The 22,447-nt window shown below is 36.8% G+C and overlaps 5 protein-coding genes, 1 long non-coding RNA gene and 1 other non-coding gene across 8 annotated transcripts; 5 read left to right on the top strand and 2 right to left on the bottom strand.

Annotated features, from left to right (window-relative positions):
* The first annotated feature begins 383 nt into the window (after positions 1–383).
* LOC103843239 (thioredoxin-like protein CXXS1) lies at positions 384–1,497 on the top strand. Its single transcript, XM_009119938.3, has 3 exons — positions 384–643; positions 834–956; positions 1,121–1,497. Exons 1-3 carry the CDS (start codon positions 542–544, stop codon positions 1,274–1,276), a joined length of 381 nt encoding a protein of 126 aa, XP_009118186.1. The 5' UTR covers positions 384–541; the 3' UTR covers positions 1,277–1,497.
* Positions 1,498–6,334: 4,837 nt separating this feature from the next.
* On the bottom strand, positions 6,335–7,396 carry LOC103843237. The gene is made up of 3 exons (XR_628093.3): positions 7,155–7,396; positions 6,771–6,815; positions 6,335–6,618 (listed from the first exon to the last, which is right to left on the bottom strand). It is a non-coding gene; the product is annotated as an uncharacterized LOC103843237 (long non-coding RNA).
* A 148-nt stretch (positions 7,397–7,544) lies between these two features.
* LOC103843507 lies at positions 7,545–8,994 on the top strand. 2 transcript variants are annotated; one of them, XM_009120248.3, is made up of 4 exons: positions 7,545–7,880; positions 7,956–8,123; positions 8,209–8,450; positions 8,529–8,994. In XM_009120248.3, exons 1-4 carry the CDS (start codon positions 7,600–7,602, stop codon positions 8,720–8,722), a joined length of 885 nt encoding a protein of 294 aa, XP_009118496.3. In that variant the 5' UTR covers positions 7,545–7,599; the 3' UTR covers positions 8,723–8,994. The 2 variants fall into 2 exon arrangements, with proteins under 2 accessions (XP_009118496.3, XP_033136605.1); XM_033280714.1 differs by having other exon boundaries at positions 8,209–8,994.
* Positions 8,995–11,614: 2,620 nt separating this feature from the next.
* LOC103843236 (pectinesterase/pectinesterase inhibitor 18) lies at positions 11,615–14,451 on the top strand. Its single transcript, XM_009119937.3, is given in 4 exon segments — positions 11,615–11,691; positions 11,693–12,404; positions 13,162–13,426; positions 13,583–14,451. Coding segments are annotated over 4 exon segments (1,731 nt in total). The 5' UTR covers positions 11,615–11,629; the 3' UTR covers positions 14,275–14,451.
* A 678-nt stretch (positions 14,452–15,129) lies between these two features.
* Positions 15,130–17,671, top strand: LOC103843235 (glucose-6-phosphate/phosphate translocator 2, chloroplastic). Its single transcript, XM_033280713.1, has 5 exons — positions 15,130–15,784; positions 16,374–16,599; positions 16,698–16,920; positions 17,002–17,215; positions 17,350–17,671. Exons 1-5 carry the CDS (start codon positions 15,299–15,301, stop codon positions 17,359–17,361), a joined length of 1,161 nt encoding a protein of 386 aa, XP_033136604.1. The 5' UTR covers positions 15,130–15,298; the 3' UTR covers positions 17,362–17,671.
* Positions 17,672–18,534: 863 nt separating this feature from the next.
* Positions 18,535–20,435, top strand: LOC103843234 (cytochrome P450 77A3). The gene has a single exon (XM_009119936.3). The coding sequence runs from the start codon at positions 18,637–18,639 to the stop codon at positions 20,167–20,169; it is 1,533 nt and encodes a 510-aa protein (XP_009118184.2). The 5' UTR covers positions 18,535–18,636; the 3' UTR covers positions 20,170–20,435.
* A 1,916-nt stretch (positions 20,436–22,351) lies between these two features.
* Positions 22,352–22,423, bottom strand: TRNAW-CCA. Its single transcript has one exon. It is a non-coding gene; the product is annotated as a tRNA-Trp (tRNA).
* Between the last annotated feature and the right edge of the window lie 24 nt (positions 22,424–22,447).

Genomic DNA, 22,447 nt, shown 5'->3' with positions numbered 1-22,447 from the left:
TTCGGAGGACCATCCAACGGATTGAAATTAAACGTCTCCCGGACATGAACATATATAGGGTTGTGTGAGAATTGTCTTGGGACTGAGATCTACGTTGCACCACTTCCTCACGTTATTATATATACCCTATTTACTAATCTGATTGTTACATTTTTCCTGAAGTTATTTGAACGTTCCATTTTATTTTCCCTACCGTTACGACCTTCCTTTAAAACATGAAATTACTAAACTAGCTACTTTTAGATATTCGTATAAAAAAAGATCCGGGATGTGTATGTAATATTGTAATTTCAGTACAGTGTGACGGTTGATATCACGCAGCCGCGGATAATTTATAAATATCTTCATTATCTATTAATATATTTATATATCGTTCAAAAACAATGGGCCACACTCTCATGACTCATCCTTAGTTTGTTATCTCCGTCCCATCAACTGAGTAGATAAACACTGAAACACCGAATCATGTTATCTCTTTTACAGAGGGATAAATAAGGATCCAAGTTTAGAACATAGAGATTAAAAAAGAAAGCTCCAAGAGATGGAAGATCAAGAACTGCAGAAGAGTTCAAGAGTTGTTAAAGTCGATTCTCCTGAGTCATGGAACTTTTATGTGAGTCAAGCCAAGAGTCAGGCTTGTCCTGTAAGTCTCTCATCCTCCTCATCACTTTCTTTTCCAAAAGATATTTTTCTCAACACATGGAACCACCACAGCAAAATTTTGTTACTCTTAAGATATGAACTACTTGTTGAGGGTATTAAATGAATGGCTCTGGCTTGTTTCTTCATATTACTTATTACCAACAGAGGTTGTTGCTTTATGGTATTTACAGATTGTGGCTCATTTCACAGCATCTTGGTGTATTCCTTCTGTGTTTATGAACTCGTTCTTTGAAGATCTTGCCTCTAGCTATAAGGATGCTCTGTTTCTTATAGTTGATGTTGATGAAGTCAAGGTATAAATACTTATATGTCTCTAGTTTTTGGGTCTTAACCATAAAGAATGGAAGAATATTCAAAGAAACGTAATATCTTGACAAGTGTTGTGAAATTGAACAATAGCTAGATTGGTGATCCTTGATGGTTTTCTTTTTTTTATAAACCATGTTGGACTGGTCAGGAAGTGGCGAGACGGCTAAAGGTAAAGGCTATGCCTACTTTTATGTTCTTGAAGGATGGTAATACGATGGACAAACTGGTGGGCGCAAATCCTGATGAGATCAAGAAAAGGGTCGATGGTTTCGTTCAGTCCTCACGCCTTGTTCATATTGCTTAGAATTTTATTGATACATGGTAAGAAATCTCAATCCTAATAAAATTTGTGTAAAAGTGTATTTTAGTTTGTGTAAAGTGTACTTATAGCTTGTGTACAGTGTGTTGCTCAAAAAAAAAAAACTTGTGTACAGTGTATTTGTAGCTTGTGTAACTTGTATTTTTACTCTCATAGTTTGTGACTTTAGTATAAGGTTTGTGTAAAAAATGTTTGTGTAATGTGTATATAATCCAGGAGGAATAAAATGCAGAAAAAGTTAATTAAAAATTATTACAGCAACTATTTTCCACTTAATACTTTGATTGAAAACAAAGAATGATTTTAAGCCCAAGGGCTAATGGAACACTCTCAAGGAAGCTCAGGGAATCTCTCACGCTCCTGGCAATAGTCATATACAACGAGATTACGTTGCACCCATGCATAATCCATCTTCTGTGTCTTGGACAAGTGTATTAGGTTGATAAAGTGTAAATACTCATACGGTATACGTGTACATAACACGCGCTATATACTTGTATAAATACCCTTGTACATTGATCATTAATGTTAAGAAATCAGTTTAAGTTTTTCTCGTTATACAAAGTTTGTTATGGTATCAGAGCCAGGTTAAGCTCAGCAGATGATTTCCCATATAAATAGTTGTCTACCTATGTAGCCTATAAAAATGGCCCATCTTGCTGTGGTATTTCCGAGATGTTGGACTTGGGCTGTTTCCGATTGGACCGTTTCCCATCCACATCTCGAGAGGGGCTATTAATATATATCCCACATCGTGTGGGATGTAGTTCCTTGGGCAATATAACACAACTATTAAAGTGATACGATCTGATAATGCACCTGAGTTGATGTTTCCTTCTGTTCTGCGTCAATATGGAATTCATCATCAATTCTCTTGTGCATACACGCCACAACAAAATTTGGTGGTTGAACGTAAACATCAACACCTCTTGAACGTAGCTCGAGCTTTGTTATTTCAGTCGAACATACCTTTGGTACATTGGAGTAACTGTGTTCAGACTGCAGTTTTCCTTATTAATCGCATTCCTTCACCATTGCTTAAGAATGTGTCTCCTTATGAACTGCTTGTCAAGAAACAACCTGATTACTCTTTGCTTCGTTCCTTTGGTTGTTTATGCTATGTTTCAACTCATCTTAAGGATCGAAATAAATTCTCTCCTCGTGCTTCTTCTTGTGTTTTCATTGGATATGCATCAGGTTATAAAGGGTATAAGGTTTTGGACTTAGATACTCATGTTGTGTCTGTTACACGTAATGTCGTTTTTCATGAAAACATTTATCCTTTTCTTTCTGATTCCTCTTCTTCAAAGGTTGATGATTTGTTTTCTAAAACAATTTTACCCTTACCTCTATACCTGTCTCTCTTGATGCATTACATGAAACTCATTTACCTAGTGCCACAAATAATTCATCAGTGACTGTTACATCAGGAACAGAACAGGTGATACATCCAGAAACTCGATCTCGGCGTCAGGGTAAAGCTCCACGCTATCTTTCCGATTATCATCTAAACCAAGTTTCCTCTTCTTTTTCATCTTCTTCTCCATCTTCTTCACGTTCAGGCCCTTCTCCTTTATATCCCATTGAATCTGTTCTTTCTTATTCTCAACTTTCACCTCAATATCAAGCCTATGTCCTATCTTCTTCTATTGAGGCAGTACCTAGTACTTTTAAGCAAGCCATGCAGTCTGCAGTATGGAAAAAGGCTGTGGATGTAGAGTTTGAGGGTATGGAACGGAACAAGACTTGGTCTGTTCAGACGTTACCCCCTGGTAAAAATGTGGTGGGGTGTCGTTGGTTATTCTCTTATAAGTACAATGCTGATGGTACTATTGAAAGACCAAAAGGACGTCTTATTGCTCAGGGTTTTACACAGCAGGAGGGTGTGGATTATACAGATACTTTTTCCCCTGTGGCGAAGATGACTAGTGTGAAGTTGTTACTTGCTTTGGCCGCTAAGCGTGGGTGGTCTTTGTCTCAAATGGATGTGACCAATGCTTTCTTGCATAGTGAGCTTGATGAGGAGATATATATGCGTCTACCATTGGGTTATACTCCTGCACCAGGTGTGTCTTTACCTCCTGATCCGGTTTGTCGTTTGCATAAATCCATTTATGGACTCAAGCAAGCGTCCCGGCAATGGTACTCTTGTTTCTCCTCGGTTGTTCTTGGACATGGATTTAAGCAGTCACCTGGTGACAATTCCTTGTTTGTCAAGGTTGCTGGATCTTCTTTCATTGCTTTGCTTGTCTACGTAGATGACATCCTCATAGCAAGTAATGATGATACTGCGGTTGCTAGTTTGAAAGCAGTATTACACAAGGCATTCAAGATCAAAGATTTGGGTCAAGCACGTTTCTTTTTAGGACTTGAGATTGCTCGAAACTCTACTGGCATCTCTGTTTCTCAAAGAAAATATGCTCTGGATCTTTTAGCTGATACCGGTTTCTTGGCGTCAAAACCATGTGCCGTTCCTTTGGATCCTAATGTTGCCTTGAGTGCTACTACGGGTGTTTCTTTGCCTGAGTCGACGTCTTATCGGGAGCTCATTGGCCGATTGCTATATCTGACGATAACCCGTCCTGACATCACTTTTGCGGTTCATCGTCTCAGTCAATTCCTTTCTGCTCCGACAGATGTGCATTTGAAGGCAGCTCATCACGTCCTTCGTTACTTAAAGTCCAATCCTGGTCAAGGGTTGTTTTATGCAGCTGATTCAGACTTATGCTTGAATGCTTTTGCGGATGCGGATTGGGCTACTTGTCCTAACACTCGACGTTCTGTGACTGGATTTTGTGTTTATCTTGGTCAGTCTTTGATCAGCTGGAAGTCGAAGAAACAGCAAACAGTCAGTCGTAACAGCACGGAGGCTGAGTATCGGAGCATGGCCCTGACTACATGTGAGATGCTTTGGTTGCAGCAGTTGTTGAATGATATGAAGATCACGTTAACTGCTCCAGCGAAGCTCTTTTGCGACAATAAGTCCGCAATGCATATAGCTACAAACCCGGTGTTCCACGAGCGTACTAAACACATTGACATTGATTGTCACACGGTTCGGGATCAGGTCAAGCGTGGCTTTATCACTCTTCATCATGTTGCTAGTGCTTCTCAACATGCTGATATCCTCACAAAGGCTTTGCATCCAGGACCCTTTCATTCTTTGCTCAATCGAATGTCTGTTTCAAGCCTTTTCTCTCCAAATGATAGTTTGGTTTCAAAGGCTTGAGGGGAGTATATTAGGTTGATAAAGTGTAAATACTCATACGGTATACGTGTACATAACACGCGCTATATACTTGTATAAATACCCTTGTACATTGATCATTAATGTTAAGAAATCAGTTTAAGTTTTTCTCGTTATACAAAGTTTGTTAAAGTGCCATGCATCGTACTGATCCCACCAATTGTCCTTTGTGGTTGAGACGCAAGCAGGAAATTGATCTTTCCTAGACTACGAAAAACAATTAGGCAGATGCCAAAACTTCTTTTTAATCTTCAATATAAATTTCATAATTTAAATTCTAAGAAATTGTGTTGCAAAGAAAAACATTTGATATACAATTTCGTTTGGTAATAACAAAACAACTTAATTTCTGTATTATCCTTTATATAAATTTCTGTAGGCTAAGAATGTCTGAGAACCTAACAATATTCTTATTTTTTTCTTTTATTAACAATTTTTTTTTGAATAGCTGCACCTCTTTGCTATTAATAAAAAGGATCATAACTTAAAAAAATTATTACTTTCCGATTTATAGCAAAAGCATGCAATACTTAGGTCATAATATATAGCAAACTTTTATTTAATTTTTTATCCAAGTACAATATAACCTCTTTAAATTAATAATCTATAAATTAATATACACTAAAAATCTCTATAAAATAATATAATTTTATAGTCTCAAATTGAGTTTTTGGTTCAATTAGTATATCGATAAATTAATATATCTATAAATTAATATAAAATTATAGTTTTGGTGTAGTCCCAACATTATTAATTTATAGAGGTTTCACTTTAATACGGACTAAGAGTATATTTTACACTTTAAAAAATATATTATGTTGGATCACAAAATAAATGAGATCGCCGAGTATTAATTTAAAGAAAGTCTCATTTAAAAAGATCGCCGAGTATTAATTTAATGAGATTGTTGAGTATTAAATTTATCATGTCATATACATTTATGTTTGGATTAATATATTTTTTCTTAACGATTGTATTTTGGACTTACTATGTAAATCAAATATACATTCTAATTAAGTGACACATAAACAATACTTTTTTAATTAATTTAAATTTAAAGTTACAACTTTTTATTAAATGTTTTTATATTAAATAAATAGGGATATCTTTTGCCACAGCATTAGTAGAATCCGCGAGAAACCTAGGGCAGTCGCCATGGACGCATCCGTGATCAAAGTAATTATTCTTATCATCGCTTTCTGTTTCTGGAATTAGTTGTCTGATTAGATCTTATTTACTTTAGGGTGTGGAAGGTCTGGAATTGAACGGTAGTGATGCAGCGATTCGAAAGAGCAGGTTCGTTTCTTTTTTTCTTTTTTTCGAGATTTGTATATCTAAATTAGATGGAAGTGCACAAAAAAAAAAAATTAGATGGATCATATGTTATTGTGTCTCACGGTAATTAATTAATATCCTTTTGCAATAATAAAGCAGCATTAGAAGGATTGCGGTAGAGGGATACGATATCTCCTCTCGTAAGGATGTTGGCCCTGTTCGTTTTGTGAATTGGATGAGAATTCCAGACGCGGCATCCGAGCGCAGTAATTGGATGCAGCAATCAGATGTCGTTCGTTCGTGATTCTGGATATTCTGGATCATGCGTCTGGAAATTGTATCTGGATGCAGTTATGTTCGTTTTGTATTCTGTATTTTGTATCTGGATGAGTTTTTTTGTCAAATGACCAAAAACTCTTTTTCTTCTCTTTTGGTCTAAACATGTATATAACTATATCTAAAAGTGAAACTAATTTGTAAAAAATTATGTTTAACTGCAAATGAAATATACATAATAAAAATAAATATCAAATTCTATTTTCATGTTTTATAACATTATAAAGTAACAATAATAAACATTAAACTCTATTTTCATGTTTTACAACAATGATAACATCAAACTCAAATGACTTAAAGTATTTTAACTTCTCTACTCAAAACATCAAACCTTGCGGTGTCTGTGTTTTAAAGAAAAATGCAAATTTGAACTATTGTTGTAAGAGCTTGAACTGCAACAATTCGAACCTGTGCATCCTCAAAAGATTAGTAGCCTACACTGACAGCAACACTGCATCTAGGACTCCAGCTGAAATGCCAGAAGAAAATCAAATATCAGATGTAATAAAGTAACACAGCTTATCACATCAGCTATTTTCTGTAACAGTTACAGCCACTAAACAGTTAGTAAAGCTTAGGTAAAAAGAGAGAGAGCAAACGAGAATGTTGAGAATGACTTACATCCTTTCCAGGGACAGATGCCATTGAAGCTTGAACAGATAGTCACTGAGACAAAAATAAAAACAAAAACGAGTTAAGATAACAAGTAAATAAAATGTCTAATATGATCATATAAAACAAGTGAAGCTTGAGCATATAAAACAAGTGAAGTACATTCTATGCAAACTCTTTTCTAAAAGGAAAAAGCAATGCACATAAGATATCAAACTTCAGCTCTAATAAAACAAGAGCTTCCTTGTATTAAGAGCTACGGATAAATGAAGGTGGGAAAGTAATCATTTTCTTCCCTCAGAACACAATGAAACAAGAAGACCATACTAAAAGACTCTTAAGCGCAAACTAACAAAGACACAGTCACAGAAAAGAGAACAGAGCTCTACAAACCAACACACAAGAGGCAGGAGAAGTCTTGCGTGTAGGGAGAAGCTGGCGGAGCTGCGGGAGAGGCAGGAGAAGTCTTGCGGAGAAGCTGGAGAGGAGCGTGCGAAGATTGAGGAGTCTAGAGAGAGGCTTAGGTCGATGGTGAGTCGGTTTCTAGGGGAAGAGATTGTTGATGACGAAGAGTCTGGTGTGAATAACTCTTCGCTCAATGCTAGGGAGATGGCTGAGAGAGTTGATGAGGTTGTGAACAGAGTGATTAGCTTGGAGGGTGCTGTTTCCTCGCAGAGTGCTTTGATAGAGGGGATTCATGGTTGAAGAGAGGTTGCAGAGAATCAGATTTGATTTCGACGGCAACAAAACAATTTTATTTTTTAGGTTTAGAAATCAAAGGCAAAATTTGTAATTTTTAAGATAAATTAAGGGTATTATCGATTTTTATTACTTTTGGATGAGTTTACTGTTTCTGGAAGCGTTTAAAAATCTCATCCAGAATTCCCGAAAAATCCGGATGAGTTGTGAAAATATATTTGGATGCTGCGTCCAACTTAACCGCCTATTTCGCACCAAACGAACATCGGTCCGCGTCTGCGTCTGGATGCCGCGTCCAGTTCACGAAACGAACAGGGCCGTTGTTGAAGAGGGCCTGAGAAAACACTTGGCATCACGTGGAATAAAGCTAATACATGCTTTTGCTCACGAACTAGACTTCAATCGTACTATTCTCTGCAGGTTTGTGACTTCTTCCTCCTCCAGCTTGATCGCTATTGCTGCTTAGTCTATAATAATAATCTTTGTGTCTTACAGATGCGGATTAATCTATGTTAACGAAGAAGATGAAGAAAAGGCGTTGACGTGTGATGGAAGTGACATGGGAGGAAGTATTTTACGAGTTACGGCTTACCCTTTTGACAGCAATCGCCTTGACCATTTCTTTGCTACTCCCGAAGCACAAGACAAATACCGACAGCGCGTGTAAATTGATTTTTTTATTTATTTTTTCATTTCTTATTTATTAACCTGTTTGTTCTTGTCCTAATATGATGTCCTGCTATTTTAGGTTGAATGTTACAGGATTTGATACTTGCCTTGCTGAGGATAAGGTCGAGGAGATGGCACGTTCGGTTTTCCCTGGATCCTATTGTTCTGTTTTGGGGGAAGTGGTTTTCGTTCATCTCCGTGGAAAAGATGCTATTGAAAAGGCTCTGAAACTTAGCGGACGTTCTGCGGGAGGCTTTAATCTTGTTGTTAATGCTGTCCTCCCACTAAGAAAGGATGGCGGCGGTGGCGTCTCTCTCGCACGTACGTTACTTTCTTCATTCTTTTTTTTTTTTTTGTTGTGTAAAACCGTTCATTCATTTGTATGTTTGTTTGTTTCAGGTAGGTTGGCTATGGCTGAGAAAGATGAAGCAGCTAGGTTGGCTGAAGCAGCTAGGTTGGCTAAGGGTAAGAGAACTAAAGCAGCTAGGTTGGCTAAGGCTGAGACAGCTAAAGCAGCTAGGTTGGCTATGGCTGAGAAAGATAAAGCAATTCTATCTGAGGGAAATCAGAAGTCGATCATGACTACCGACTAGAAATCTCTCTCTCTCTCTCTCTCTCTCTCTCAAATGCTGTCTCGTGTTATTAACTTGTCTTGCAATGCCACCTCCTTCTTTTCTCTTTTCTGAATGTTGAATGTTATATGTTTTGTCTGGATTTTAAATATGTTTTTATGCGCGTGTGTTGGTTTTTATGATAAAACTCTGTAATAACACTGACAAACTTGGTTGTCCAATCAAGTTTTTAGTAACTTAAAAAGACTTAACGTTAATAAATCTACGTTCCGCAAAATGAAATATTAATCCAAGGCCTCGGCTCCCTACGATCATGGTTTAGTTTGGTTTTCCAGCTTAATTATCAATTCTCTTTCTCGGCTTCCAAATCTATGTAGCTCTTTTTGGCAAACGCAGCTTCCAACATTTTAGTTGCACTTCCACAATTCGTGCTTTCGTTTGTATTTTGTAATAATGCATTTGAAGCGTTCTAAAGTCTTTGAGAGGTTTTGCTCTTGGATGGTCTATGTTGTTCTTACAACCTTCTTCGCAAAAAACATTAGCACTCTAGGCTAGCAATGCTTGCCATGTTGATCTTTTACTTTGAGGCCGGGCAGGGGAAAACGATTTTAGGTGCACTTGGTGTGTGAGAACTCGGCACTTAAAGATTCCCAATGTTTGACATCTTCAAGCAAATTGTTAATTGAAACATTAGACCTTTTCTATTTAATGGCACAAACCAAAATCAATCTCCAAATCGCCTTTAAAATGAACATTTGAAAATCCCGCCGCCGACACATTTGAATATCATAAAAAGATCCCAAATTATATTCCTTAATTTAATATATTTATTGAAACGTTTTTTTTTTGTAAGATGCTTATTCCCAGCAAAACATGATCCTGTCCTTGAATCTTTGATTATTACAAGAAAGAAGAACCAATGGGTCTATAAAAATGGTTTTGTTTATTTATCATAAATTTTAAATAATATTCATTTTCGTTTCTTTTTTTTTAACTGAAATATTCATTTTCTTTCTCACTCTAATGCAATTGTCCTTTTCAAATTTAAATATATGAACATGATTCTAACCACCGGACTGTCAAAAAGTTGACGACAAGAAGATTTTAATTAATTTACACTTGCAGTCTTGCAGATAAGAGCGAGTTATGCTAAAAGTAAATAATATACATATTCCATTGTGTACTTTTTTACATAGAAAAATTGGAAATGATGAAATCAGTGTGCTTTAAATTTAATCTTCTAATGTTTTTAATAGGTAAATACAACTAAAAGAAGAATTACGATGATTAGATAACAAAAAGCATAGTAGATCTCAAATATTGATTAAAGGCATCTCTATCTTCACTTTTTTTTTTAAATAGAATAAAAGTGGTTCCAACCCAACTTCATATTTTACTTCATAATGAAATTTACTCTATAAATAAAATAATCTATTTTTTTGTTCATCACTCCATTATGAAGTAGAAAATGGAATAAGAAATGGAGTAAGATTTGAACATTCTTACTCTATATCTACTTTTAGTTCATTTTGGAGGAAAAATTGGAGTTTTACAATTTATATGCTCTACTACCACTTGTTATTTTTTATTGTACATTAATGATTCTACTTATTGTGTAAGTTTGTAACAATACATTTCTTCGTCAAGTATTATGTAACAGTGTAGTCACTCCAGACTTGGAAATCAATCTGGCTGAAAGACTTGAGCAATCAGCTTAACCAATAAGATAAGTGAGCTAAATTCGCTGATTGACATCATTATAGTTGTCATTTGCTTCGAGTTTCAGTATTTAAAACGTGGTCATTGTTTTGGTTTAATTTATTCAGTAAAGTATATCAAATATAAAGATAAAGTCGTTGCCTGAATATTCTGTCGGAAAAGCCTACAGTAGATTTTCAATTTTGTTTGCCAATTTTTCAAATCAGTAAATCTTATTTTCTGATGGATTTCGTAATGTAAATCACTATCGTTACATAAAACTTAGCTATTAGTTTTGTAAAAGTATTTTATAGCTCTCGTGATCATCAAAGATGAAAAATGGGCGATGATGGATAAGCTTAGCTGCCGTCGACAAACGTTGGATGTGTGAAGCGGCGTCGGTGGACGGTGGTATCAAGTTTCAAATTATACTATTATACTGTCCACGTATTTGATCAAAAAAAAATAATACTGTCCACGTAATGTTTTACTTATTATTTTTTTTGTAAATTACGTAATGTTTTTTTTTAAGAATTATTACGTAATGTTTTACTTTCTAGGAAGTTAAGTTTTAGATGTGGGGTTGTTGACTTCTGATCAAAAATTGTTTAAACATTGACTTAATTAGTCACTAGAAATAACGTTTTCAACATTACTTTTTCAATATATCGGTACATACGTAGTATATTTTTCCCACAGTATAATTAACAAAAATATTATGGATATAATATTTACCAGTATAGATTTTACACCGAGGCCATTTGGTTTGGTGGTTTTAAGAAGATAAGATAAAAGAAAAGTATTTGTCATATATAGTATAAAAGTTGTTGGATATGATGATTTTCTTAGTGGAATGAATCCTTACATTTTATTTCTACCACCAAACTGAAGCTATCCAATACAAGGTCCTGACTGTAGGCTAGTGAATTATTGGCTTATGTCCCCAAAAATATATACAAATTTGTAATAAAAAAAGTTATATAAACCTTGACTAAAATATCTATACCCCAAAATCTGACCGGTTTTCGAAATATATATATTGTCTAGCAACTTTGAGTCATACTGTTCATTTTCTTTTTTAAAAAGAGATAAGCATAAAGGTTTAGTTTTTTGTGATTACTTTATAGTGTATTAGGTGCAATGATAATGAATTAGCATGTGCAAATAAGAAAAGGAAATCAAAGCCCTCAGCTCATGTACTCCACTCACTAGCATATTCTATAAATTGGCATGATTCACGGTAGTGGAAGACCAACACAAACAATCCTTTTACCACTAAAACCAAAGGGCAATGTCCAATTCAACTCAACCACTTCTTTCCAAACCAAAGTCTCTTAACCACAAGAGTCTATGCCTTGTCCTCTCCTTTGCAGCCATTCTTGGCTTTGCAACTTTCTTCACAACCCAAGTAATCTTCACTAACACCACCACTGATGATTCCTTATTAACCCCAAGCCAGATCTGCCATGGAGCTCACGACCCAGACTCATGCCAAACTCTCTTGTCCGAATTCACGACGTTGTCGCTCTCCAAGCCCAAACGTCTTGACCTATTGCACGTGTTCTTGAAAAACTCGGTATGGCAACTCGAAAGCACGACAAACATGGTGAACGAGGCTAGAACCCGCTCTAACGAGGTGAGAGACAAGGCCCACTTTGCGGACTGTAAAGAGATGATGGACGTATCAAAGGATCGAATGGTCAGTTCGATGGAGGAACTCCGAGGAGGGAACCTTAATCTTGAGTCTTACTCAAACGTTCACACTTGGCTGAGCAGTGTGCTTACAAACTATATGACATGTTTAGACAGCATAAGTGATGTCTCCATCGACTCTAAACATAGAGTCCAGCCAAAGCTTGAAGATTTGGTTTCTAGAGCTAGAGTGGCTCTATCCATCTTTGTCTCCGTATTGCCTTCAAAAGACTACCTAGAGATGATCCTTCCCATTCACTTCCCGTCTTGGCTAAATTCTCTCGACAGGAAGCTTTTAGAATCTGCTCCCAAGGTAATTAAAAGCCTAATTCAAATTTCACAACCTAAAAAATTTATGTGGCCAATTGCAACTTTGTACTCTCTTAATTTGTTATTTCAAATATATAAGTTTAAAGATTTTCGCACACTTACAAGAAAAATGCAATACCTAGTATAACATCACCTTACTAAGAGCATCATTACTAGTGACTAATTACTAAATTTCTCAACACTCATGATAATAATAATCTATTTATTTAGTTATTTTTATTTATTTTTAAATCTTTCAACTATCTAAATGGTGACATATAGAATTCAGATATCCCCAAAGGCCCAAAGTACTAGTTGGTTATTTATCAGATATCCCCAAAGATTTATTTTTAAATCTTTCAATTCTCTTATTTTTAGTTATTTATTTTATTTTAATATTTGAATGACTCTTAATTGATGCATATCTTATAGCTTATTTTTAATATAAAAAAAAGACTCTATGATAGCTCATTGATACATATCTTAAGATCTTAATTTAATTAAGATTTGCATTGTATTGAATTTAATTAGTAAGCATAATTTTTTTGACAACATTTGTAAGCATAAATTAGGAAAACAAATATTAAATTTACATAGAAACTGAAAACATTTAAGACAAAAAAAACCTAAACATACATGCATTTTCATGAAAGGGAGGGCTCGTATATCTCTTGTTTTTGAAAGAAACAACAAATTTCGGTTGAAATGTAAAATGTTTATAGAACAACATACTATATACTAAGACTTAGACCCTTTATTAGACATTTGAAGTGAAGGCAAACGTGGTGGTGGCAAAAGACGGCACCGGAAAGTACAAAACAGTAAACGAGGCGGTGGCGGCAGCACCAGAGAATAGCAATTCAAGATATGTTATATACGTGAAGAAAGGAGTTTACAAAGAAACTATTGACATCGGAAAGAAGAAGAAGAACTTAATGCTTGTTGGCGATGGCAAAGACGTAACGATCATAACCGGTAGTTTAAATGTCGTTGACGGATCCACCACCTTTAGATCCGCAACAGTAGGTAATATATTTATTGATTTTTTTTTCATTTTTTGTTCTCATAATATATATACCATATGTTCTTATATGTTCTAATATTTTCAAGCAATATTCATGTATCAAATTATTACCATTTTGTATCCAAATAACTAACAAAACCAATTTGAAACATGTGCAGCTGCCAACGGTGATGGGTTTATGGCACAAGACATATGGTTCCAGAACACGGCCGGACCAGCAAAGCATCAGGCCGTGGCTCTCCGCGTGAGTGCTGACCAATCGGTCATAAACCGTTGCCGCATAGACGCTTATCAAGACACGCTCTACACTCACACCCTGCGACAATTCTACCGCGACAGCTTCATAACGGGCACCGTAGACTTTATATTCGGAAACTCCGCGGTCGTATTTCAAAACTGCGACATCGTGGCGCGGAAGCCTGGTGCTGGACAAAAGAACATGCTGACGGCTCAGGGACGTGAGGATCCTAACCAGAACACAGCTATCTCGTTCCAAAAATGTAGATTAACGGCTAGCTCTGATCTTGCTCCGGTAAAAGGATCTGTGAAGACGTACCTTGGACGGCCGTGGAAGTTGTACTCAAGGACAGTGATCATGCAGTCTTTCATCGACAACCATATTGACCCGGCCGGTTGGTTCCCATGGGACGGTGATTTTGCGCTCTCCACCTTGTACTACGGAGAGTATGCGAATAATGGGCCTGGAGCGGATACGAGTAAGAGAGTGAAGTGGAAGGGGTTTAAAGTTATTAGAGACTCAAAAGAGGCCGATCAGTTTACTGTTGCGAAGCTTATCCAAGGAGGATTATGGCTGAAGCCCACTGGAGTTACTTTCCAAGAGGGGCTTTGAGTTGATGTCTTATTCTCGTAACTTATGTTGTATTTTACGCGTTTATGCTCTGTTTGAGTTTGATGTCTTTCTCTGTTATCTCTGGACTTAAACCAGCGACATGTTATGTATCATGTTATGATTAATAATAAAAAATATAGTGGTCTGGTATGTTATGATCACGAAATTTCTGCAGTATTCAGCTTCCAAATGTGCGGATACATACATCTAAATAATTAAATTGGTGTGTGAGCACATTGGTCAGTTAGAACTTTTGTGTGTTTTGGTTTAGCTCTGCACCCACAAACAACATGCAGTGGCTATGTTTGTAACGTTGCATATAATAGTAATTTTTTGACGGTGAGGAAAGCTTACGAGAGTTAACATCAGACATAGTAAAATCAGTAAAGCTGTCTCACATGTGACCAAAACTCTTGTTTCAACGGTTCATATTCACTTCACATGAAATACTTGTAATATGTATCCAATTAGACTATATAGTAGAATTCAAGGGCTCATAATGAAAGTTCTTATTGGTAAACAACAAAACAAAAGATTCATTCCAAATTTAAGTAAACTTCGACCAGTCAGCTAATTCTTAATTTGATGAAATTAACAATTGGGTTTTCTTTTGCTAAATAACTACTAATTCGTATTTTAATTTCAATTCTTAGAATGAATAATATCAAACAGGGATGCTATGCTTAACTTAGCTTATGGATAGTCTCTACGGCCAACTTAGCCAGAGACGTAAATACCCATCTCATGGAGCTAACGAATAGCCACAACTCAAGGGTATTTAAGTAATTAAACAAAAAACCCATACTTTCCCTCCCTCACCTCTTTCTTTACCCCTATAAAACCCGTCTGGTTCCTCCGTCTCTTCCATCTTCACAAGAAACAAAAACGGCTCTTCTCTCTCTCTTTCTATCAAAACCCAATCTTCAACAAGAAAAAAAACCATTCCTTTAGCTTTGTCCCTCAATACCCACCTCGAGATCATCGCCTAAACCAATTACCCAATTGTCAATTTCCCCCCAGAAAGATGATTTCTTCGATTAAACCGGTTTCCTCCTCCTTAACCGCAATCGCCGCCGTGAGACGAACAGTTTCTCCAAAGCTCCGGTTTTCTCCCTTACCCATCATCAGAAACTTCGAGAACTCCCCTCTCCGCGTCTCATCTCCCCACAATCTCTCGACTTTTTCTCTGGTGGCGGAGAAGCAGAGGCGTGATGGTTTCAGGGTTGGAGCTTACGAGGCGGACCGGTCTCAGCCGATTGAGATCGGTGTGGAAGTTCCTGATGAACAGTCAGGGCAGAAGGTTAAGATTGGGATCTACTTCGCGACTTGGTGGGCGCTGAACGTTGTGTTCAATATCTACAACAAGAAGGTTCTGAACGCGTTTCCTTACCCGTGGCTGACCTCGACGCTTTCTCTCGCTTGTGGGTCGTTGATGATGCTCGTCTCTTGGGTCACTCGAGTCGCTGAGGCTCCTAAGACCGATCTCGATTTCTGGAAAACTCTCTTCCCGGTAAAGACTTTAGCTTTCATAGGTGTTATTGGTTTCAACTGTTTCAGACTTTTACAGTTTCATTAGTATTGTTGGTTGATTCTGAATCCTCAGAATTTTCTTGATTAAGAGTGTAACTGCTGATGGGGTAGGCCTGGGCAAAACGTTTTTGGTTCGGGTAGCATTTTTCGTTCTAGAAATTTAGGAACCAAACAGTTCAGTTCAGTTCTAGAAATTTACAGAACTGGTTCGGTTATGGTTCGATTATTTTGGTTTTCAGTTCAGTTCAGGTAGCAAAGTTGGGAACATGCTAATATAGAGTAGTTTGGATAATTTTAATATTTTGGATAAAAATATTCATTTATTTTAGTTTTTGGGTTATTCGATTTATAAATAGTATTTTTATGATATTTTTAGTAAAAACTACATATAATTATTATTTTTAGGTATATAATTTGTATTTTAAAAATTCGGATACCCATTGGTTTCATTGGTTTTGGTTTTCTGATTCTAAAAAGGATATTTACGAAATTCGATTCTGTTTCAATTTTTCGGTTCCCGATAAATGTGCCAAGCTGATGGAATAGTTATACTGGTTTCGATTGTTTAGGTGGCGGTGGCGCATACGATAGGACATGTAGCAGCTACGGTGAGTATGTCCAAAGTGGCAGTGTCCTTCACACACATCATCAAGAGTGGTGAACCAGCCTTTAGCGTTCTCGTGTCTAGGCTATTCTTAGGAGAAACATTCCCTCTACCTGTTTACCTTTCTCTCTTACCAATCATTGGAGGATGTGCTCTCGCTGCTGTCACAGAGCTCAACTTCAATATGATCGGTATTTAGAGACATCCTCTTGTAGTTCAGTAAGGTGTATGAGTCACGTCTGATGCAAGATGAAGATGTAATGTTGTTTCTTGGTTTCTCTTTGTGCAGGGTTTATGGGGGCCATGATATCAAATTTGGCGTTTGTGTTTCGCAACATATTCTCAAAGAAGGGGATGAAGGGGAATTCAGTGAGTGGGATGAACTACTACGCTTGTTTATCTATGATGTCTCTTCTTCTCGTCACTCCTTTTGCCATTGCCGTGGAAGGTCCTCAAATGTGGGCTGCTGGCTGGCAAAACGCTGTCTCTGAAATTGGACCAAACTTTGTCTGGTAATTTACTATATGATCCTTTGATCTAGAACAAAGAAGATAAGTTTTGTTTGGTATTTGATTGTAAATGTTTGCATTCAGGTGGGTAGTGGCACAAAGTGTGTTCTACCATTTGTATAATCAAGTCTCATACATGTCCCTCGACCAGATTACTCCTTTGACGTTTAGCGTTGGGAACACAATGAAGCGAATCTCAGTCATTGTGGCCTCCATCATCATCTTCCATACCCCGATTAGACCTGTCAATGGTCTAGGTGCTGCCATTGCGATTCTTGGAACTTTCATCTATTCTCAGGTAAAACAAAACAAAGGACTAAAACTAATAGTCCAATGCTGTACCGCATTTCACATTTGATCTGAACTTAAAGCTCTTTGATTCTTGTGAGTGTTTGGTTAATGATGCTCATTTTTTGTTTTAAATATTTGAAGGCAAAGCAGTGAGGGGTGTTTGATGCACCAAGATACTGAAAGCAGAGGACTAAAGAAGATTCCTGTGAAGATCTCATGAGAGTTAATGTTATGAGCATAAGGAGTTGGAAGATCAACGGCTTAAAATATTGGCCTAGTGCTATGAAATGTATAATTTTAGTTTAGCTTTGTCCAAAAAGATCCAAGAATCAACTGATTAAACTACCCACTCCATTGTATAATCTGAAAGTTAAATACAAGGCCCAATAAACATATCATATGTGTTTTCATTTCATCTTTTTCATTTTCTTTGTTATAAGAGGTCAATCAAGAAGTCAGCTTACATCGTTGCCTATCATTAAGAATGTGTTCTTCATATGAATTGGTTTTCTCAAGATGAATCATTGTAAATTTTGGGAAACATATCGAATTTCACGTACCTACGGACGACAAACATTAGTTTTGATATACGTGTAAACTATAAGCATAGTCTAAAAAGAGATGTATATATATTAGAAAGACGTAGAGCTACGCTATCTTTGAGAAATGAGATGAAAAAGAATAGGTTAAAATAATTGATCCAATAAAGGCATTAACACTTGGCCAACTAACTTCCACCAATCTCTATTAATTCTACGGAGAGTAATAAATACTCAGAAGCTTACTGTCTAGTACTAGTGTACTACTCACACAGAGCAGGTCCTATAATACAGATTAATAGATTTTTACTTTTGTTGGAATAGGGTAGAAGTTTGAACATTTGTTGGAGTAACATACTATTAAATTGTGAGCATTTGATTCATAGTTAGGAATAGAATTTATCTTGCAACTAATTCTCCCCCCCCCCCCCCCCCCCCCCCCGGTGTGAAAATGCCAGAGGGATAAAACAGTGTATCTATATAATTTGTAACTTCTAAAATCTTTCTTTGCAGTTAATTTTTAGAAACACATTTAAATATATCAAGGAAACACATTTAAACACAGCCTCATAAACACATTTTTAGAAACACATTTAAATTTTTACTGCTGATATTTATTTATTTATTAATAAGGTTAAAGCTAGTTATAAACTTGATGAACTTATACCAATTATATAGAATAGGAAGTAAATGCACAAAGATGGTTGGTGACACCAATTACTCCCAAGGTTCATGTGGGCATATCACTTCATCACACATAGATATGTATACTTTCTCTATATAAAGAGCCCTAGTTTACTCTCCATTCATCAAACACTTTCCCTAAACTACTCCATCTATCATTCTTATTCACTTATCTCCATCACTTTCTCTCAGATAATAAACAAATATGGATCTTACTGATGTTATCATTTTCTTGTTTGCTCTCTATTTCCTCAACCTGTGGTGGCGCCGCTACTCCTCCTCCCGAAGCAGCCAATGTCGCATGAACATCCCGCCGGGACCAAAAGGATGGCCACTAGTCGGAAACCTACTCCAAGTCATATTCCAAGGTCGACATTTCGTCTTCATAATGCGTGACTTACGTAAAAAGTACGGTCCAATATTCACCATGCAAATGGGACAACGTACGATGATTATTGTCACGGACGAGAAACTCATCCACGAGGCTCTAGTCCAACGCGGCCCTACGTTCGCTTCCCGGCCACCGGACTCACCGATCCGCCTCATTTTTAGCGTCGGAAAATGCGCTATCAACTCGGCTGAGTACGGATCTTTGTGGAGGACTCTAAGGAGGAACTTTGTGACGGAGCTTGTGACGCCGACGAGAGTTAAGCAATGCTCGTGGATAAGGACGTGGGCTATGGAGAATCATATGAAGAGGATTCAAACGGAGAGTGTTGAGAAAGGTTTTGTTGAAGTTATGAGTCAATGTAGGCTAACGATTTGTAGCATCTTGATATGTCTTTGTTTCGGAGCCAAGATCAGCGAGGAAAAGATCAAGAACATAGAGAATGTACTTAAGGACGTCATGCTTATAACTTCACCGAAGTTACCTGACTTTTTACCGGTTTTCACTCCGTTGTTTCGGCGTCAAGTTAGAGAAGCGAGAGAGCTAAGAAAGACGCAGCTAGAGTGTCTCGTGCCATTGATCAAGAACCGTCGTGCGTTTGTTGACGCTAAGGAGAGTCCTAACGAAGAGATGGTGAGTCCCATTGGTGCAGCTTATGTGGATTCTTTGTTTAGTTTGAAGCCGGTGGAGAGAGGCGGTGAGCTAAGAGATGAAGAGATAGTGACTTTGTGTTCGGAGATTGTCTCGGCCGGTACGGACACAAGTGCAACTACGCTTGAATGGGCGTTACTTCATCTAGTGACCGACCAAAACATACAAGAGAAGCTGTACGAGGAAGTTGTTGGAGTTGTTGGCAAACACGGCGTCGTTGAAGAGGACGACGTGGCGAAGATGCCTTACTTGGAGGCAATAGTGAAAGAGACTCTCCGTAGACATCCTCCTGGACATTTTCTTCTCTCTCACGCCGCCGTGAAAGATACGGAGCTTGGCGGGTATGATATTCCGGCAGGGGCGTACGTGGAGTTTTACACTGCTTGGGTTACTGAGAACCCGGAGATATGGTCGGATCCGGGTAAGTTTCGACCCGAGAGGTTTTTAGCCGGTGGAGATGGTGTTAATGCTGACTGGACCGGGACACGTGGTGTAACAATGTTGCCTTTTGGTGCGGGTCGTCGGATCTGTCCGGCTTGGTCATTGGGGATTCTACACATTAACTTGATGCTTGCTAGGATGATCCATTCGTTTAAATGGATCCCGGTTCCGGATTCTCCACCCGACCCGACCGAGACTTACGCGTTTACCGTCGTGATGAAAAACTCTCTCAAAGCTCGGATCCAGTCAAGGACTTGATGGATACATTCGAGCTGGAACGGGTCAGGTTTGTGATGTGGTATGCTTTTGTATGCATTAATCTTTGCTATTCATAGTGTGGTTTGTTGCTATCGTTTTCAATATATATTTCTAAGATGCTTTTGTGTCTGATGATGTTAAACCATATATTATCATATGCATTTCGGTTGGTTGATGTGTTTGTACTTGTATAACAGTATATTATGAAAATTTGATGCTACTATTACATTGTATTATTACATTGTATTAAATATGCGGATTAGGATTTTGGAGTGACGTTTTTGCTTTTATTATTAAAAGCATTGTAGATGTGTAATGTGTGTATAGTCTAGTCAAAAGAGAATTAATATTTAGATTCTATTTTCGACTAAATTCAGCTATACATTTTTCTTTGGGTACCAAAAAGAAATTGGTAAGCTGACGCAGACCTATCAAATTTCAATGAAATTGTCAGTCGTGAGGTGGTCAATTAAATTCCACCCAAATATGTTGGGGCTACCAGTAGTACGGTGAATAACATTAACTTCGATGAAAGAACATATATCATTTCTTTGGGGGAGGGGGAGTATATAAAAACTTAGAATATATTTTTAAAACCCATCATAACACTCTTATAAACAGAAACGGCCATAATACTTACTTATATACGTGTGCTTAACTAAGATATAAATGGATCAAAAGGCGAAAGTATTTGTATAAAAGGATGAAAGTTATAGTGAATGGTCTATCAAAGTCAAAACTTAAGTTTATGTGTTGGCCTCACTTAGTGTACAAACGTAAACACTATCGTTCGTACAATCTTACCCTAGATAAATTTTGTAACCTTCCAAGCCTGACACACTGGGCCATCCATACATTAAATTTAGGGAAAACTAGATTAGGAAGATTTCACTTTTTTTTTAACGAGCTTCTTTTTACGTATGTAAGTGAATGGGACTTAGTCAGTTAGGCGTTTTTGACACAAATCTTGAACTCATTTATTTCCATTTATGTCCTCTGAGAGTTTTCATTCATAAGTTTAGTTTTTTTCTATATGGTTCAGTATTAAGAATAATTCTGATTAATAAATGTTGAAAGAATAAGAAGTTCCCATATCAAATTTGTATTGTAAATAAAATCATTTTTGCAAAATTTTCCGTAATTTTAACCATACCATATCCAATTACCATTTAAATTGATTTTGACAGGCATAGGATAGGGTGGTACAAAGGGAAAATATTATAATTTTGATATGAAGAAAAGTTTGAAAAACTGGTCGGTCTTTAGAGAGTCTGAAATTGGTCAATGAGTTATTCGAAAGTTGTCTCCTCAAGAAAAGAGGAAGACTTGTTTAAATCATATACGGCCTAGAAGGTGGATAGATATTCAATTACACATTTGGGCTAATATTGTTTTAAACAACCAATCTGAAAAAATAGTATAAACTCTGGATCTTTCTAAATTATAAGTACATTTCCGCTAAAATAAATTATTTTCACACGGTTTCTCCAGCATGTAAGAAAAAAAATGAAAATGCTAGTTTTCTTAGAGTATTCTTTTATTTATTTTCAAAATTTGCTCAATTTATGAGGATTGAGGAATTATCCTCTTTTTCGTAAATTCATGAAAACAATTGTTATCAAATTTATTTTAAATTTATATAACTTTACATGTTAGTTTCTTTTTCATGCTGGCAAATTTGGCTAAAGTATGGAAGTTTGACACCCCTAAAACTTAGGTTTGAGGCTCCAAAGTGTTCATTTTCTTATGATTCATTTTATTACTTTTTTATAATAGATTATTTCTAATTTTAATCGACATGTTACTATTTTGACACACCTAATATGAATTCATGGATCCGCCACTGACCTGGCGTGGTGTTATGTGATAAAAGAAAATGTTCATAGAGGTAAGCTATTAATCTCAACCACAATATTTTTATTGAGAAGTTAAGACCATTCCCATGTGTTTTTAGCCAGTCGTCATTGAGAGACACCATTAATTAGTAAGTGTAATGATGTTTTATACCGGTTCACACTGGGTTTATTAAATTAAAAATATATTCCAATGGTTTTCTTGGAACCAGAATACCAGATATACAGCGCTCGTATATTAAAAAAAACTCAGATCAGCCGTCGTTGTGTTGAATCTAAACCGATTTTAGCTATACAAAAAATTTAGGATCATGTATAAACCGGGGTTTTGAACCCGACGTTAATCGAACACGCAACCTTCTGATCTGGAGTCAGACGCGCTACCATTGCGCCACGGATCCGATGCAAATAACCGTAGTAATATA

This window comes from Brassica rapa, chromosome A09, assembly GCF_000309985.2.
Source record: "Brassica rapa cultivar Chiifu-401-42 chromosome A09, CAAS_Brap_v3.01, whole genome shotgun sequence".
Classification (NCBI taxonomy): Eukaryota; Viridiplantae; Streptophyta; class Magnoliopsida; order Brassicales; family Brassicaceae; genus Brassica; species Brassica rapa.
This window is presented reverse-complemented; position numbering and strand designations above follow the sequence as displayed.

Coding starts and splice junctions, on each gene's coding strand:
- LOC103843239 (XM_009119938.3), top strand. CDS start 542: ATGGAAGATCAAGAACTGCAGAAGAGTTCAAGAGTTGTTAAAGTCGAT. Junction 644..833: donor CCAAGAGTCAGGCTTGTCCT/GTAAGTCTCTCA, acceptor TGGTATTTACAG/ATTGTGGCTCATTTCACAGC. Junction 957..1,120: donor TTGATGTTGATGAAGTCAAG/GTATAAATACTT, acceptor TGGACTGGTCAG/GAAGTGGCGAGACGGCTAAA.
- LOC103843507 (XM_033280714.1), top strand. CDS start 7,600: ATGAGTTTACTGTTTCTGGAAGCGTTTAAAAATCTCATCCAGAATTCC. Junction 7,881..7,955: donor AATCGTACTATTCTCTGCAG/GTTTGTGACTTC, acceptor TGTGTCTTACAG/ATGCGGATTAATCTATGTTA. Junction 8,124..8,208: donor GACAAATACCGACAGCGCGT/GTAAATTGATTT, acceptor CTGCTATTTTAG/GTTGAATGTTACAGGATTTG.
- LOC103843235 (XM_033280713.1), top strand. CDS start 15,299: ATGATTTCTTCGATTAAACCGGTTTCCTCCTCCTTAACCGCAATCGCC. Junction 15,785..16,373: donor TCTGGAAAACTCTCTTCCCG/GTAAAGACTTTA, acceptor TCGATTGTTTAG/GTGGCGGTGGCGCATACGAT. Junction 16,921..17,001: donor ATTGGACCAAACTTTGTCTG/GTAATTTACTAT, acceptor GTTTGCATTCAG/GTGGGTAGTGGCACAAAGTG.
- LOC103843234 (XM_009119936.3), top strand. CDS start 18,637: ATGGATCTTACTGATGTTATCATTTTCTTGTTTGCTCTCTATTTCCTC.